General features: G+C 38.1%; 1 protein-coding gene across 7 annotated transcripts in view; it reads left to right on the forward strand.

Annotated features, from left to right (window-relative positions):
- LOC134223557 (cysteine-rich hydrophobic domain-containing protein 2) overlaps positions 1-14,587 on the forward strand; it is a 100,586-nt gene extending 85,999 nt beyond the window's left edge. For 6 of the 7 annotated variants that reach the window (XM_062702731.1, XM_062702734.1, XM_062702733.1 and 3 more), the window contains 3 exons: positions 3,490-3,602; positions 3,667-4,495; positions 13,532-14,587. In XM_062702731.1, the coding sequence (XP_062558715.1) occupies positions 3,520-3,602; positions 3,667-4,495; positions 13,532-14,383 (1,764 nt within the window). In that variant the 5' untranslated portion in view covers positions 3,490-3,519 and the 3' untranslated portion in view covers positions 14,384-14,587. Of the gene's footprint in view, positions 1-3,489; positions 3,603-3,666; positions 4,496-9,029; positions 9,372-13,531 lie in introns of those variants that run through there. The other variant, XM_062702737.1, reaches the window with a different exon arrangement.
- Positions 14,588-17,459: the final 2,872 nt, after the last annotated feature.

Raw genomic sequence — 17,459 nt, forward strand, 5'->3', positions numbered from 1 at the left:
CTTTGAGCGCTGACGTACTCGGCTGTGACGATCTTGGTCAAAGAATGAGAAATGCTGAGCTAGTGAGAGCGAACGAAAGGAAAATAATCTAAAATATTAAAAATCATCCAATTAAATGGAGAAAAGAAAACACGAGTCTTTCGGTTCCTCAAAGCTAAAAATATGTTTAAAAATCAAGATAAAACTTGTATTAAAAAACATAACTGCGGCTCCGTAACGCTTCACGTCAGATGAGTCTTTCAAATAAACGAACCATTGAAAAAAATATAATCATATTTGGCATCCACAAACAAGTTTGACGGTTCGTGACATGGTAGAATGAAACCGTGTTCGTCAGCAAACTATCGTCAGTGATATTGCGTGGAAAAGAGAGAGGATTAAAAAAGCCTCACAATTTATTCGAAAAAAAACTCAGTTTCACGTGACTTATTAACGGACGACCCCAAAGGGGTCACCAAACACCAAACATCTGTAATTTCCCACCACTCCGTAACATTTTTGTATGGTAACCTATTTTTTGTAGTATGGAGAGTTACCAAATGACACACCCCGTTACACCCCCAATTTTGTTACGCTATTCATGTACAAGCCCTAAATTACTTTAAAGAAACCATTGTGATACTGTATCAATAAACCGAAAGCATTTTATCCCTTTTTACAGAAGCACATTCAAGGGCATATAGCCATAGCAGCTAGCCCTCAACATTAGGATCTACAAATGTCAGATCCGAAGCAGAAAGAAGAAGAAGAAGAAGCACATTCAATTCGCGTAACGCGACACCATATTTTTGTACCTAGTGTAACTTCATGGAAAATGGTCCAATTTTGGATCTTGGAAAAGAAAGCTCTTGACGAGTACTAAGAGAATCCGAAATATTACTTTCCCAATGTTTGTACCTTTTGTCTAGTATCAATTATACGACTATTTTCGTAACGCGACACCATTTCAATGTCACTGTTTTTAAAGTACAAATATTTCATGTAAACTAAAATTTTCAAAGCAATGCAATGTGCACACAGAAAGATCATTAAAATCTGTATTTAATTACGTGTTCATCAATACATTTTCACTCAAATAGGTGCGATAGAGCACATTTGTAAAAAAAATGATTAGGGAGTCTTTTTTTATACTAAAAGTCTGCTATTTTGATTGGCTATTAAACAATGTCCCGAAAACATTTTCCAGTGGAAGAAATGTTTTTCTTGTAATTCAATATGTATGTTTTCCTGTCCTACAGATATTGGATCCTAATTTTTAGTTTGAAATTTTGGTCCCTTGGTGTAGAAGTGCGTGGATTGTGTCTTATGACAGTTTTCAAAATTGGTTTTAATAGAATGCTCAAAATAATCATTAGGCCCCTAGTAAGCACATAAAGCATTTGACATTTGTGGTTTTATTGAACGTTTTATTACGATTTTGAATATAGCTACAAGTCTTCCAATAAGGCTAATCTCGCGGCATTATAGCGATAAAGCCGTTAAAAAACTTAAATAAATCTATGAAGCCTTGAAATTGTTACTTGGGTATATATCAAGCGAAAGGTTTTATTTCCTGCTCTTTAGAACAGCTGTGAAAATCACAATAAAATTTGTTATAATCATCAAAATTGATTAATCCATAATAGGAACGCATGCACCAGTTGTGGCACTATTCTTAATTTTGGTTCCTTATTAGGCAAATCCCATTGTTTTCTTATGAGATTGGCCAAATAGGGACCACTAGTGCGACAACTGGTGCAAAGGACGTCAAAAATTAAGCCAAATCTATTTTTACAATTATGCTTTGCTTGTTTTGGAGGAGATCAAAGGTTTTATCGTAGCATATGAATATGCTTTATCGATATGAACTTAGTTTGCGGTGATTTGATTGGCTATTTGGCATATAAAGCACTAGTGCGACAACTGGTGCTATAGCCACGACTGGTACATCTAGTCTATTTATTTCAATTTTTGAGACAATTTGTTGATCTGATTGCATGTTGAGAGAACTTTTGTTGGGGGCTCTCTAAAAAAACATGTTGAAGAAATCAATGTTTCTGCCAGCACTACCGGACAGCCTATGATTCTTAAAGAGCAAAACCCCTCTTCCTTCTTCTCCGGAATTTTGCATTGAGAAATGATTCTGAATAATTCCAATTAGCTCCCTAAGATCGACAATTTTAAGATAACACTCTGTTAAATTATTGGTCCACGTGGCTCGACAGTGCTGGCAGAATAAACGATATTTTGCATATGGTTTGAACAATTAAACTTCAAAGCGTTATAATATAACTTTTTTGCGGACGTTTTAGCAACGTAGCCTCTTCAGCAAAGTTCTTCGGCATTATTTGGGTTATACTTTAACGCAATGTGCCACTTAGTTTACACTAAACTGAAACCGGTAGGAGTAAAAATGCGTGCGTTTTCCCATATACTAATTCTTATCCAAACTTCATATGCAATTTCGAAAAAAACATTGATGTGAAAAAATGACCACTCTAATACATACTTATTTTTTTTTACCGAGATCTCACCAATTTGTTAAATTTGTACCGAGATTCGCAATAATTTGCCGAAAATCAGCTAACAAACGTCATTTTTGCCGGAATATCAGTTTTTATTTTGCTGGGCACGCGGCTGTGAGGATTTTTGCCGAGCTGCAGAACTATAACCTGAATGTGTAGAGTAGAGTGGGGCAAGAGTGCGCATGGGGTAAGAGTACAAAAAAAGAAAGATTCATAAATTACGCGCGCTGAGCTGGGAGGGGTTGCGAGATGTATGACGATTTATAGAATTTTTAGAGGATTCATACAAAAAGTGTAAGATAGGGAGGCGGGGTGATGAAATGTTCAAATTTTCCGTAACGTAATTAGTGATCTTTCTTTAAAAATAATTCCTTTGTTCAAGCCACGCGAAACCTGGTATATTTTTACCTTTGTATTTTTTTGTATTTAATAAAAAACAATGATTTTTCATTTTCAGTTTTCATCATATTTCTAGGATCCCCTCCCCCTTTCTGAGTAACGTAATCGTTAAACATTCTTTAATTTACTTTCAATGAACATCAATAAAATGTTATTTACTATTAATTTTGTTAATAGATACTTGAAACCCATGATTGAAAAATTGCGTACTCTTACTCCACCGGTGGGGTAAGAGTGCGTTTTTCACACGTGATTTGATTGGACATTTGGCATATAAAGCACTAGTGCGACAACTGGTGCTATAGAAAAGATATTTTAGTTACCAGATAAAGATTGTCGCTGTCGTCGCTGTCCGGAACATCTTTTGCTGGCGAGGATAGGGGATCTAAATGTCAATAAAGGAAAAATACATACGATTTGACAGTTAGGTACCACACATGTTTCGAACAGCAGAACAAAGGGAACCGAAGCGACAATCTTTATCTGGTTACTAAAATATCTTTTGTTTGTACGTTTAGAAGATGATATTAGCACTTTCATATCATTATTTTCTTTGTCATTCACTTTTTTAAATTCTCTTTTGCAGTTTGAAGCATAAGTGCTATCCAATAAGAAAATGGGTGTGACTAAATTGCTTTCCTTCGCACGCGAAGCTGTACCAAACGGATCATTTACTATTGACATAAAGGAAGAAATAAGGTAATACATTATTTCAAATGTTTGTTTAAATACATAATTTATTTGCGTTTTTTTTCTTTAACAGAAAATTCTACAGTAGTTCTACCAGTACGAATCCGCCGGCCCCAATAATTGTAGTGGATCTAATGTGCATCGTAAGGCCATTCATTATGTTGGATGCAGTTGGAGTATTGTGCGGCGGAAGGTACAATCACATTTCTCGCCAATTGGATGCATTCTTTGGCGAAATGAAAAACCTTGGCGCGGAGTTGGCGTTTTTCTGGGATGGTCCAATAACGATGACTACTGATGATGGTTGGTGTAAGAAACGTGATCACAAATATCAAACAGTAATCGAACTGTTTGATGCTGTCGATCAGGGTTTCGACATCTTCGATCCTAATCCCGACATAATCCCCTTTCATTACACTGCAACTGTGAAACAAGTAGCTATGCGGCACGGACGATATTACTATGCAACCTCTCGAGAATGTGATCAAGACATGGTCGCATTTGCGAACAACTCACGGGCCCTGGCGATAATAACCAATGATTCGGACATGCTGATCTATGGAGGGTCATGGAGATTTTGGTGTACCAATGGTTTGAATATGGCCAACCTCACTATAGTAGAATACGATCGTGTTGCATTGAGATCGTTCTTGCAATTGAGCACTGCACAAATGTCCTTAATGGCGACATTAGTCGGTAATGATATCATCAACAGTTCTGAACTATATAATTTCCATAAAGTTCTTGGAAGAAGCATCGATAAAATAACGAATGTGGCTGACTTTATATTAACCAACGCAAACAAGTCCGCTGATGGTATACTCATAGAAGCGCTTGAGTTTTGCTCCAACAGAAGAGCACTGATGAAACGGTTTAAAATGAGTCTGGCAATATATAACTTGGTAAGCAGTGCATTTTTTATTCAAAATTTCATTTTATTCAGCATTATTTTTGAAAAGGTTGTAAATGATGGAAACTCTTTTCGATTACTCTCTCCTTTTATTCTTCTTCTTTCTACTTTCTTCCTAATGAGACATTTACGCCTCACATTGGGGCCTTCAACGGTTACTGCAAGGCTTCTTATATGTACTATGCAGGGAATCAATATTCGAGCAACGCCTAACAATATACTCTTTGTCACCAACAGAGTTTGTTACTGACAAACGCACCTAGCGACAAACCTTTATCAGAGCCCGAACACAATATGACAGGAATCATTTGCCTTGCATGCTCTGATATTTCCCAAAATACAATGCTAATTTAGTAATCATTGTTCGAATCTCGAATATTTACATAAAAGCAGAAACTATGATAGCATAAAACCGAAATTTGCTCAAGAAATAATGCAAAATAACGGGATGAAAAGTTAGCAACAAGATTGTCTTCTTTTTTGTTGCTGACAAAAATTTTCGGATCTTTGTCATTATTTTCTCCGACAAAAACAAAGCTTTGTCGTTGGTTCTCTTTTGTCGCTTGTTTCGTATGCGCATTCCAGAAAAATTGATTCCCTGGTACTATGTTATCCGAGCAAAAGCCTGAATAACATGTTATTCAAATTATTGACAAAAGAAAGCTTATCAATGCAATGAACACCCTATCATTTGCTTTAGCGGTGTAATCGATGGTTTTATAGCATGCACACTTAATTTTTTTTACCGGGATCTCAGCAAAATTTTGAACTTTTACCAAGAATCGCACAGCCGTGCCCCAGCAAACATGTTTTTTGCCGAGATTTCTGTCAAAATTACTGATAATCAGCAAATAATTTGCCGAAAATCAGCTAACAAACGCTATTTTTGACGGAATATCAGTTATTTATTTTGCTGGCGCACGGCTGTGCAGATTTTTGCAGAGCTGCAGAAATAAAAACTGAGTGTGTGGACAATTTGTCCAATCGAAGGAACAATAAATGCTCATTCGAGCTTGAGCCGTTGGTTTAGACGGAGGCAAACTTGGTGTTGAAGTTGATTCTTTTATTTCATATCGCGAATAGTAGTCCAATCGATCAATCGATAGAAAGATAATTATCTTATAGTGTTCGGTTAACACAGTGGCGACGAGGAAAATTGGTATAGTGCGTTTTAGATCCCAGACAAATAAAATCCAGCGTGAGCAGACGTAAGTACAACAAGAGTTTCTTGTGTTTCTTGTTTAGCTTGTGAATTGTTTTGTGAAAAGAAACAATTAGAGCACTTGTTGAGTCGAAAGAAAATTGCTTTATATAGTACCTATTTCAATATTGTGAAAGATAATAGGATTTTTAATTGGCATCGTTTTAACTCCATTTTGTTCTTTTATTCAACAGCCTTGAGACCAACGCTCTCCGGTTGCTCATCGCCTCTCGGAGTGATAATTGATAGCCAAATTTTGGCCCTGTAAAACACGGTGTTTGTGGTGAGAGTTGTTGCTGCTGTTGCTGAGGTGTCTGTTTTTGCTACTTGGGTGAGTTGCCTGCTGCTGTTGTTGTTGTGCCTAGGTGAAGTGAGAGTATAGTGGACAAGCTAAACTGAGTTCAGCGATACCATATTGGCATTCATCTTCACGTCTCATCGTTCTCATCGTTGTATGCGGTTTGGTGATGATTACCGGATTGATCAGCCTGTGGTGAGAAGGTGCAATCGGGAATCGCAAATTGCATGCAAGGTAGACTGCCGTCATACGCATATTTGTCCCATGTTTGCTGGGATTTCCTATGTACATGGGACAATTATGCGAAGAACGGCAGTAGACGACTCAATCGTTGAACCTTTTCAGCGTACTATAGACTTATGCAGGGGGTTCATCGAATTCACTCACCCGACGGATTTTGACATTTGAGCGGGTCGTCTTCTCGAACAAAAGTTCATTTTGCGTTCATTATGCGACCCGCTCAAACGTCATAATTTCTTGGGGGAGTTCATTTTGCGTTAGTCTTTACATACTACCGTAGCCAGAGAAGTGCATGCTGTTATCTAATCTACGGAAGGCAAAAAAAAGCATACGGTGAGATAGGTCAGCTGTAACAGTATTGTCAGATTTTCTGGATATGATACACTGCGCGGCGTTTGTAGTGTTTCCAAATGGGTACTTGCACAAAACTTCACGCGGCGAATGGTCCAATGCACCGAGTTCATCATTGACGTTTGAGCGGTGCGCTGTTTACTAAGAATGAATACTTTTTCATTCATCGAGTTCATGCAAGTGTTCATTTTTAGTAAACAGCGCCCGTCTCAAACGTCATTGTGTTCATTCGGTGCATTGGACCATGACTGTCGAAAGGTATGGCCGCGCCAAACGATACACCGCAATGCTATTCACCCATAAGAATCAAGTAAATGGGGTGCAGAAAGCGCGGCGGTACCTTTCATGAAGGGTTCACCGCGTGCAATTTTGAGAAAATCAGGCAATAAGTAAATAATACATTTTTTCCTTTTTTTTATAACCAAACAGTAGAGGTTCAAAATGACGACACCTGGTATGATTGGGTCGATAGACCAGTACCGAAGACACAAATCGTTCTCCCACTATGTTGAACGTTTTGAAGCTATGTGCAAATTAAATAAAGTGAATAATGAGACGAAACAGTCTTGGTTTATATCTGTTAGCGGAGACGAAGTTTTTGAGGAGATAAAATTGATTTTTCCCAAAAAGGATGTGTGTGAAATTCCATACGATGAAATGATAAAAAAGTTAAAATCAAGATTTGATAAGGTTGAGCCAGCTTTAATGAATAGATACGAATTTTATAACCGATTACCAAAACCGAATGAATCTGCAGAAAATTTTGTATTGGCAGTTAAACTGTTAGCTGAGAATTGCAATTTCAAGGAATTCAAAGACGAGGCTATTGGACTTCGTGACAAAGATCTTAGGAAAAAACTGCTTATAGATGACGGTGTGAATTTAGAAACAGTGGAAAAAACAATTATAGCTAGCGAAAAAGCTGAAAGTAGAGTGGATCATATGGACGATGTTGTTGAAAATGGTAAAGTGCTGTCGGTGAAAGAGCGTTTAGGTAGACGTTATAGTACATATGAGCACAGAAATGCCTATAATAGACTACGTTATGGTAGTTGGAACCGCGACCGTAGTAGAAGCAATGAACGCAGCCGAAGTTTTGACCGAAATAAGTATAGAGAGCAGGAATGGTATAGTCGTGATTTCAGGCCGAAACACATTCATGGAAGCGCAGTTTGCAATTACTGCAAACGTAAGGGTCACATACGTAAAAATTGTTTTTTTTCTGCAAGCTTTTATATAGGCGATAGTAACGAAATGTGATAAAATGTTAGTAGTTGTGAACGGTTCTAGCATTGCGGTATTTGGGCAGATTTCTGTTGAAGTTAAGTTGAACGGTGTACACTCTGAAAGAAAACTTATCGTTTTAAAAACCGCCAAGGATTTCACTCCACTTATGGGCAGGGACGATTGGCTAAAAGCCAAATTGGAAGGATGGTTTCAATGTCCTCAACAGGTCAAGAGTTTAGATATTGCGGGAAACTGGAAAGTTTCTTTTCGGTCAATAATTTAAAGTATACACTGATCACAAACCACTGATTGGCATTTTCGGGAAACAGGGACGAAACTCAATATTTGTGACCAGATTGCAACGGTACATAATGGAGTTATCAATTGATGATTTTGACATTGAATACCGTCCTGGGTCCAAATTAGGGAATGCGGATTTTTGTAGCAGATTTCCCTTGGATCAAAAAATTCCAAGCAGTTTAGATCCGGAACGCATACTCAGTTTAAATTATTCCAATGAACTACCTATAGATTTTTCCTTAGTTTCGAAAGAAACCCAGTCAGATAAGTTTCTGGTAGATATAATAAAATTTATGACTCTTGGTTTGCCAAAGAAGATGGCACGACGGCAAGAGTTGTAAATAAGAAATTTGCTGCTGTTTTTGCTCGTTTCGGGCTGCCGGATGTTGTGGTCACAGATGGTGGGCCACCCTTTAATTCATACGAATTCTTATTTTTTTGGAAAATAATGGAATTAAGGTGCTTAAAAGTCCGCCATACCATCCGGCCAGTAACGGCCAAGCTGAGCGTATGGTGAGGGTTGTTAAGGAGGTGATGAAAAGGTTTTTGCTTGACAACAAATTTAAAAAAATGGAGGTAGACGACAAACTTAATTTATTTTTTATGAATTATAGAAACAGCTGTGTTGGAGATTCATATTTATTTCCTTCCGAAAAATTGTTGTCGTATAAGCCTAAAATGTTGTTGGATTTAATAAACCCTAATAAATCATATAAACATTTCTTACACAAACCTACCGAGAGCAAACAATCCACTACTCAGAACAAGTTAGAGGTACCGGATAAAATACCTCAAGAAGGCTTGGATGTTTTAGTGGCGGGGGATAAACTTTTTTATAAGAATGTTAATAAATTCCCCCGATGGTTGGAAGCAACTTTTGTTAAAAGAATATCTTTGAATATCTTTCAGGTCCTCGTGGGTAAACACACTACTAATGCACACAGACATCAGCTGAAAATCGCGTACGAACCTCGAAGAAGCAAAAGCGTTGTAGAGTGCCCACGCCAGGAACTCACAGGTGCGAAAAAGCGTAGAAGGACCTCGCTGGATGACGAAGATGAGTTCCAAGGCTTCGCAGACGATCGATATGAAAGCTCCCAGCCCTGGAAGAAGAAGATCAGAACGCGGGAAATAAGCCCCATAATCACGCGTTCGAAAAATGTGCATATCAACTAGAAGATATCAAAAAGTGTGAAATAGTATATTTTTCGAATATTACAAATTGAAATGAATTTATAGAGAAAGTTACAATGAATTTGTTATCGAATAATCATATGTTGTAGTTTCCTGCCTAAGAGGGAAGAATTGTAATGAACACCCTATCATTTGCTTTAGCGGTGTAATCGATGTTTTTTTTTCTTTAATCTATCGGATTTAGAATTCTGATAGTTTACCTGCAGTGAACGATCTGATAAATAATTTTGGATCAGTCTAATAAAGTACAGAGGAAAATTAAAATTCATCAATTTTACAATCAAACCTTCATGCCAAACACTGTCAAATGCTTTCTCTATATCAAGAAGAGCAACTCCAGTCGAATATCCTTCAGATTTGTTGAGCCGAATGAAGTTCGTAACTCTTAATACTCTTAATGAGTGGTTGAATGCTCATGGCGAAAACCAAATTGCTCATCAGCAAAAGTAGAATTGTCATTAATATGAACCATCATTCTATTTAAAATAATCTTTTCAAACAGTTTGCTTACTGAAGAAAGCAAACTGACTTTGGCGTTTTTTTTCCATTTATCTGGGAAGTATTCCAATTGAAAACATTTGTTAAATAAATTAACCAAAAAGGATAAAGAGCTCTCAGGAAGTTTTTTGATAAGTATGTAGAAAATACCATCATCACCCGGGGCTTTCATATTTTTAAATTTTCTAGTAATAGATCTCACTTCATCCAAATTAGTTCCCAACGAAGGGTCGAAAACATTCTCTTGATTGAGAATGTCTTCGAAGCTCCGTGTATCCTGATCCTCAATTGGACTAGTGAGACCTAGACTAAAATTATGGGCACTCTCGAACTGCTGAGCAAGCATTTTCGCCATTTGCTAATAAAATTTTATTTCCCTCTTTAAGCGCTGGAATTGGCTTTTGAGGTTTTTTAAAAAGAATTTTCGTTAATTTCCAAAAGGGTTTCGAACTGGGATCCAACTTCGAGACATTATTCTCGAAGTTGATATTTCTCAGAATAGCGAAACGTTTTTTGATTTCATTTTGCAAATCTTGCCAAATAGCCTTCGCCTCACATTTTTAAGGTGATTATATAATCAAGCCATGTGGTGAATTTTAAATTCACCACACGGTTTTCTACTCCTATTATCAAAAGTTCAAATCTAGCGTAATAATTTTCGTACAATGCTGAAATTCAAGTCGATTGTTTAGCATAAGTAAGCAAATGATCTACGGATGTTTTTATCCCCATGGGCATTGTGGTTCTCTCAATTCGTGCTCTTGAAAAATCACTAGAAAAAGCACGTGGTTTCCAAGATGGCCGATTTGTGGCTTTGTTGTATAACCACCTTAAGACGGATCAGTAGCTGAAGATCGTCGTCAATAATCATGGAGTTGAATTTAATTTCACATTTAGGAATTGCAATGCCTCTGGCTTCGACAATTAAATTTGTCAAAGATACGAGAGCATTATCAATATCACTTTTGGTATCGAGAGGAATATCAACATCAAAATTCCTATCGATATACGTTTTATATAAATCCCAATCAGCTCTATGATAATTAAAAGTAGAGCTGATTGGATTATAAATGGCTTCTTGTGAGATTTCAAATGTCACAGGAAGGTGATCAGAGTCAAAGTCAGCATGAGTTACCAATTGGCCACACAGCTGACTTGAATCCGTTAAAACCAAATCAATTGTCGAAGGATTTCGAGTTGATGAAAAACATGTGGGTCCATTGGGATATTGAATAGTATAATATCCCGCAGAACAATCTTCAAATAAATTTTTTCCGTTGGAATTGCTTTGAGCATTATCACATGAACGGTGTTTTGAAGTCACCAATTACGAAGAATTTTGATTAGTTGCGAGTCAGAATTTGAAGATCAGCTTTCAACAAATTCTTTTGCTGGCCATTGCTTTGAAAAGGCAAGTAGGCTGCAATGAAGGAAAATTGACCAAAATTTGTTTCAACAGAAATTCCCAAGGTTTCAAAAACTTTGATCGCGAACGAAGAAAATAATTTATGTTTGATACGTGATGATGTTTGTGAATTGTGGTGGGTATGAATTGCTCGACCGATAACTGGTTTCGAATTTTGAGCGTTTGAAAAATTTCTACCCGTCGAATCTGGGATCCGATTGGAATTTCCCGTCATCAATTTTGCACGGGAATTCAAAACTTTTTTGCGTGAAGGGCATTCCCAGAAATTGGATTTATGATTCCCCCCACAATTTGCGCACTTAAATTTATTGGAATCTTCTCTCACAGGACATGCGTCCTTGGCGTGAGAGGTTCCACCACAAATCATGCATTTAGCATCCATGTGACAATGTTTGGTTCCATGACCCCACTTTTGGCACTTACGGCACTGGGTGGGGTTTTGGAAATTTCCCCCAGGCCTGCGGAAATGTTTCCATGTAACACGGACATGGGGCATAATACAGGCCTTTTCCAAACTTTTCATATTATTTAGTTCACTTTTGTTAAAATGAACTAAGTAAAATTCTTGAGAAATGCCCCTCTGGGAAGTACCAGAGTGGGATTTCTTTTTCATCTTAATTACTTGGACTGGTGAAAATCCAAGCAATTGAGAAATTTCAATTTTAATCTCATCCAGTGATTTATCATCACTGGGGAGACCTTTCAAGACGACTTTGAACAATCGCTCAGTTTTGTCGTCGTATGTGAAGAATTTATGGCGCTTCTCAGTTAAATACTGTAGAAGACGTTTGCGATCGTCAAAGGATCCCTGCAAAACGCGGCAGTCACCCTTCCTAGCAATCTGAAATGAAACCTTGATCCCCTGAAGGTTACTCAAGATTTCATTCCGAAAGCCAGAAAACTCGGCAACAGATACCACAATTGGCGGAATCTGTTGTTTCTTCGCATGAATCGAATTACCTGGGCTAGAGGTAGATTCGATTTCCTCAAATTCGTCATTAATCAAATCGAACTGATTGCTCAGTTCGATAGTAGAAGAAATAATGTCAACGTTAGATTTAGATTTAGATTTAGCAATATCTGAAGTCTCCAGCTTCCTTCTATTTTTTCCGCGCTTGGGCAGGACGGTCTTGAAACCTTGTTTCTTTGAAGGAAGTGGAGAATTCAGAGACTCCCCCTTCCTCTTGTTTTTATTAATGCTCATTGCTGAGCGTGGAGACGTGACCTTCTAAGAGTTTTTTTTTCCCAGAACGGTGTCCCTGCAGGATTACCACCGCTTGTCGGAATTTTACTTCCGCAAACGGGTCCAATGTAAAACGAAGGCACGGGTCCTTGCAAAGATCGTAACGAGATCAGTGGGTACAAATAGTGCTGAGAAGCACTGTTGAAATTAAAATAGCTTCGGGTAGTATTAAAAACTTCCTTCCGCAAAGAGAGAAAGAACCGCACAGCACGAATGCGGTCTCTTCCCGCCTTACTATGATTCATTTATCGGTGCAGTCGAAAATATGTTTGTATATTACAAGGGATTAATCAAATTTATATTCTAAAATATGACTTCTAACATTACCTACTCCCTTCCATAGCTACGCCACTGACCATAGTTCACACTAAGCAAGAAAAGATAAACGTGTTTAAGGTGATTATACAATAAAGCCAGAAATCGGCCATTTTGTAAACCACGTGCTTTTCCCATATTGTTTTCAAGAGCACGAGATGAAAGAACCATAACGCGTATGGGGCTGAAATAATGGTAGATCGTTTGCTTAGTTATGCTAAACAATCATAATTTGAGTTTCGGCACTGTACGAAAACTTTTACGCCAGATTTGGGCGTTTTGGAAATGTATGTAGATAAACGTGTGGTGAATTTGAAATTCACCACGGGCTTCATTCTGTAATCACCTTAACTTTCTTTCAATTGAAGTGAGTTGAATTGGAAGTGTTGAAAAGCTCGATTCGCGTTCAGGTGGTTATAGAATGAAGCCCGTGGTGAATTCGTTTATCATTTCCAAAACGCCCAAATCTGGCGTAATAGTTTTCGTACAGTGCCGAAACTCAAATTATGATTGTTTAGCATAACTAAGCAAACGATCTACCATTATTTCAGCCCCATACGCGTTATGGTTTTTTTTATCTCGTGCTCTTGAAAACAATATTGGAAAAGCACGTGGTTTACAAAATGGCCGATTTCTGGCTTTATTGTATAATCACCTTCAAGTCAAGACCTATCAAAAATCGTGCTGAAATTCGTTATTGATACCTGTTATTGATAAGTCTATTCAAATTTGTAGGAAAAGCAACCGTTCATTAGTCGCATACATGGCCCGATCGAAGATCTTCTGCTGTCGCGTGGCCTCAGTCTATTCTACAATATGTGGACTTCTTCAAGCATCCAATGCAGCCTCGACGAACTTGATATACGCGACGAACAACTCGGCCAAATGGTACACACTATGATAATCGCGCATATCCGTCGAATGGGCGGAATAATCTTATATAAAAGACAAATGCAACGCCGTATCGTCGACTATAGTAAGTGTCACATCTTAACCAAACTGCAATATGAGGCCGATTACGCCTGCCACGAATATAGCGTTGAATTTCCCACGCACATCGAACCACCACCGTTGGAAGATCTTCTATCCGACGATCCTGTTTTGCAACATACACTTCTGGACACCAAACATGAGCTTCTAAGCTGGATACTTTTCAAGAATATTGTTCAGCTTCCCGTGGACACAATTCCACAGCCACTGCAGATTACGGTATTCGCTCTGTATTGCTTGGTGGAGAGGAAAATCCTCATGCCGTTCGAAGCAGATTTGCTACTGAAGGTCGCTCACGATGTGACATGCGATCAATACGACCCGGACACCGTCTCGTATCCACAGCAACTCGCCAGCCGGCCTTTCCGAGTGGCTTTTGCTTTCGAAAAAGTCTATGTGAGTGTTGCAAAGGCTTTTAATTTGGTTGGGTTGACTAACTCGGTGGGCGGAGAACTCCCTTTCGATGGGGTGCTCTTCCATAATTGGTACGACGACTGGAAAAACCGCCGGGATGGAGATGAAACGGGCATGGAGGAAATCGAGCATTTGCGATTGTACAAGACAATTGCCACTGACAATGCCACCGACACTGAATAACTACAATGAATTTTGAGCATTTCGCATTGAATTGATATATTTATGCTGCTTTGTTTTTAATCGTTTTTTGTTTTGTTTTTATTTTAACCAATTTGAGCAAATTGACGACGTTATTTAAAAAAATGATATTAGCAATGTATGTAAGTAACAGTGGTATAAAAACTGTTTCATATAATCTTGTAAGTACATTGAATAAAAAATCAACTTTTGCGTCTATCATTCCAGAGAGAGAGAGGGAGAGGGAGAGGAAAAGGGGGAAAAAGAAAAGAGATTGGTAAAAGAAAAGGGAAAGAGAGAGAGAGAGAGAGAGAGAGAGAAGAGAGGGAAAAGAGAGAGAAGAGAGGGGGAAGAGAGAGAGAGAACAAAGAGCGAAAGAGAGAGAAGAGAGGGTCAAAGATAAAGAAAAGAGGGTGAAATGTTGAGAAAAGAAGGCTAAAGATAGAGAAAAGAGGGTGAAAGATAGTGACAAGAAGGTTGAAGATAGTGAAAAGAGGGTGACAGACAGAGAAAGGAGTGTGGAAGATAGAGAAAAGATGGCGAAGGATAGAGAAAAGAGGGTGAAAGATAGAGAAAAGAGAGGGAAAGGTAGAGAAAAGAGAATGACAGATAGAGAAAAGATAACGAAAGATAGAGAAAAGAGAGTGAAAGATAGAGAAAAGAGCGGGAGCAAACAAATTCTTGCTCTTCCGTTCTGCTCTTTTCTAACCTTGCCTTTCCCGTTGAACACGGTCTCCGGCATCGCGGAGCTGGATTCCTGTGCATCCACTGAAAACAATGAATCACCGATGGGACCTGGAGAAGCAAAAGCCGCGAACAAAAACCACAGGAGTCAGGGTCTTAGCCCGTCAACGATACTCGGCTCTGGAGAAGGAAGTGAAAGGCTCATGGCGACGGGACAAGCGAGCTATATTGGACTCTTCCACCGATGTAGGATAGAGAGCCGCAGCAACCGGGGACATTCGCCTCCACTACGATATCTCAAGACGCTTAAGCGGAGAACTGGGGTGGCATTGTACATCTCGATTCGAACGAAATTCTATCGAGTCGAACATGTTTGGCAGTACGGCTTTCGATTCGATCACGAAAACGACTTATCGTTCGAGTATGCTCGAGGAGGTACAAGAATAACGAGATATTTTGGCATTATGGAGACTCCGATAGCGCGCTGAAAAACGACGAGTCGAATGAAAAACGCTCGTTACCTTTATAGCTTTCGAATGTTGTTCGAGAGTTATTTCCTGCTGAAAGTTTTTTTATTGTATTTGTTATTATTTCTGTACGTGAAGAGAATAAATGTTTTATTATTGTATCCTAAAGGAAAGAATGTCAATAGTATACCTACTTTTATAGTTTCCAAACAATATGCTATCTCTAATTATCAAAAAAACCGTAAGAACGACTTCAACGAAAATTGGTTTTTCGTAGTTTTCACGACTTGACGATTTTGATAAACCGCGTGAAAAATCTCTGGGAAAAATAAGTGATGAACTTTCCATACATAGAAAAAATCACTATAAAAAAGAATCTAATAGTAATCTGCACACTTAATTTTTTCTAACGGGCTCGGTAAATGAATTACCGATTTCTCAACAGCTGAGCTCTCGGTAGGCAGCTCAGTAAAAAGTTGAACATTTTACCGAGCCCTCGGTTCTGCTTTTTCGTTGACGAAATGTCAAATTTTACTGAGCTGATCTGTAACGATTACTGAGAACTCGGTAAAAAGTACAGGTGGATTTGTAAAAAGAAAATGCAATTTCACAAACGAAATGAAAGTAATAAAACCAAAGTTGATTAATTTTTTGATCATAATTATTATTTTTTATTTATTTTAAGTTCAATGCTTTTAGTTCAAACAACACTTATAGCCCCTCTCGATTTGAAGACCACACCCGATGGAGGATTCATGTGAATAAGCGGCACGGATACACAACGGCAATTTTCTGAAAAATTTAAATGATTTTACATTTAGCTGGCACGTTGGTTTGTTTCTACTTACCGGAACTTCTAATATTCCATTTGAACCTTGATGATCTTCACATGCTGTTCTGTTTCATAATTTCGCTCTCATGGGGGATAGCTTACGTGTGGAACAAACCAAAATCCGGAAAATCGAAATATCTCCATCCACTCCGCATGCATAATTCTCAGAGATCGTCAGGTTGTTCGGATCGTCCTCAAAAGTCTTCATCGTAGTTAATTTTGTCACTTTTAGTGGCAATTCGCACTGCTAAATGTTGAAATTTCACTTCAACTAATTTTTCCATACGCGAGGATTTTTAAATATGGTGCCACATCAAGCGTCGTGCAAGTATGCTTGGAACAGGGCTCGGTGAAATTATTACCGAGAAACTCAGCAAAAATATATTTTTTACTGAGCAATCAGTATTTTTTTTGACAACTTTAACTGATGTTTGTTGAACTGGCTAGCTCGGTTATTGTTTTTACCGATATCCTGTAACCCGTTTCATATTGCTGAGGTATCGGTATACTTCATTACAAAAATCAGTAAACACTTCACAAATTACTGATTTCTCGGTTAACATTTCATTTTACCGGATAAAATCAGTAAAAATTTTTACCGAGCCAAAGTTTTGGATTTAAGTGTGTGGGAAAAATCCGCGTAAAAACCGTGTGTATCCCAAAATCCACGTAAAAATAGTTGCGTAAGATTAAAAAAGGTGATCCAAGTGCTTTTAGTAAAATGCTCCATCCTACCAGTACTCAAAGAGTTGCAGATTATTTTTGTTTCTAAAAATATAGAAAATTATCATAAATAATTATGACAAATTAATTTTATTTAGTTCTTTGTGATCTCATAATGTAAAATCACACAATTTGTCGGAACGTATCACACCTCCCTTTCCTACTTCATAACTGCGGGTTGACTGTACATATCGTGAAACACCGCGAACGCGCTCTCTTACCAAGATGTTGATGATGTGCCTTACGTTATGCTTTTTTTGTAGCGTTTGTTGCACGAAAGCGGTTTCATTGGCAAGGCAAATGCGCGGGAGCACTTGTGCGTCATCGTAGATTCCCCAAAGCACCCACAGTATACTGTAGTGTGAGAAGATTC

The sequence above is a fragment of the Armigeres subalbatus genome, chromosome 3 (genome assembly GCF_024139115.2).
Source record: "Armigeres subalbatus isolate Guangzhou_Male chromosome 3, GZ_Asu_2, whole genome shotgun sequence".
NCBI classification, from domain to species: Eukaryota; Metazoa; Arthropoda; class Insecta; order Diptera; family Culicidae; genus Armigeres; species Armigeres subalbatus.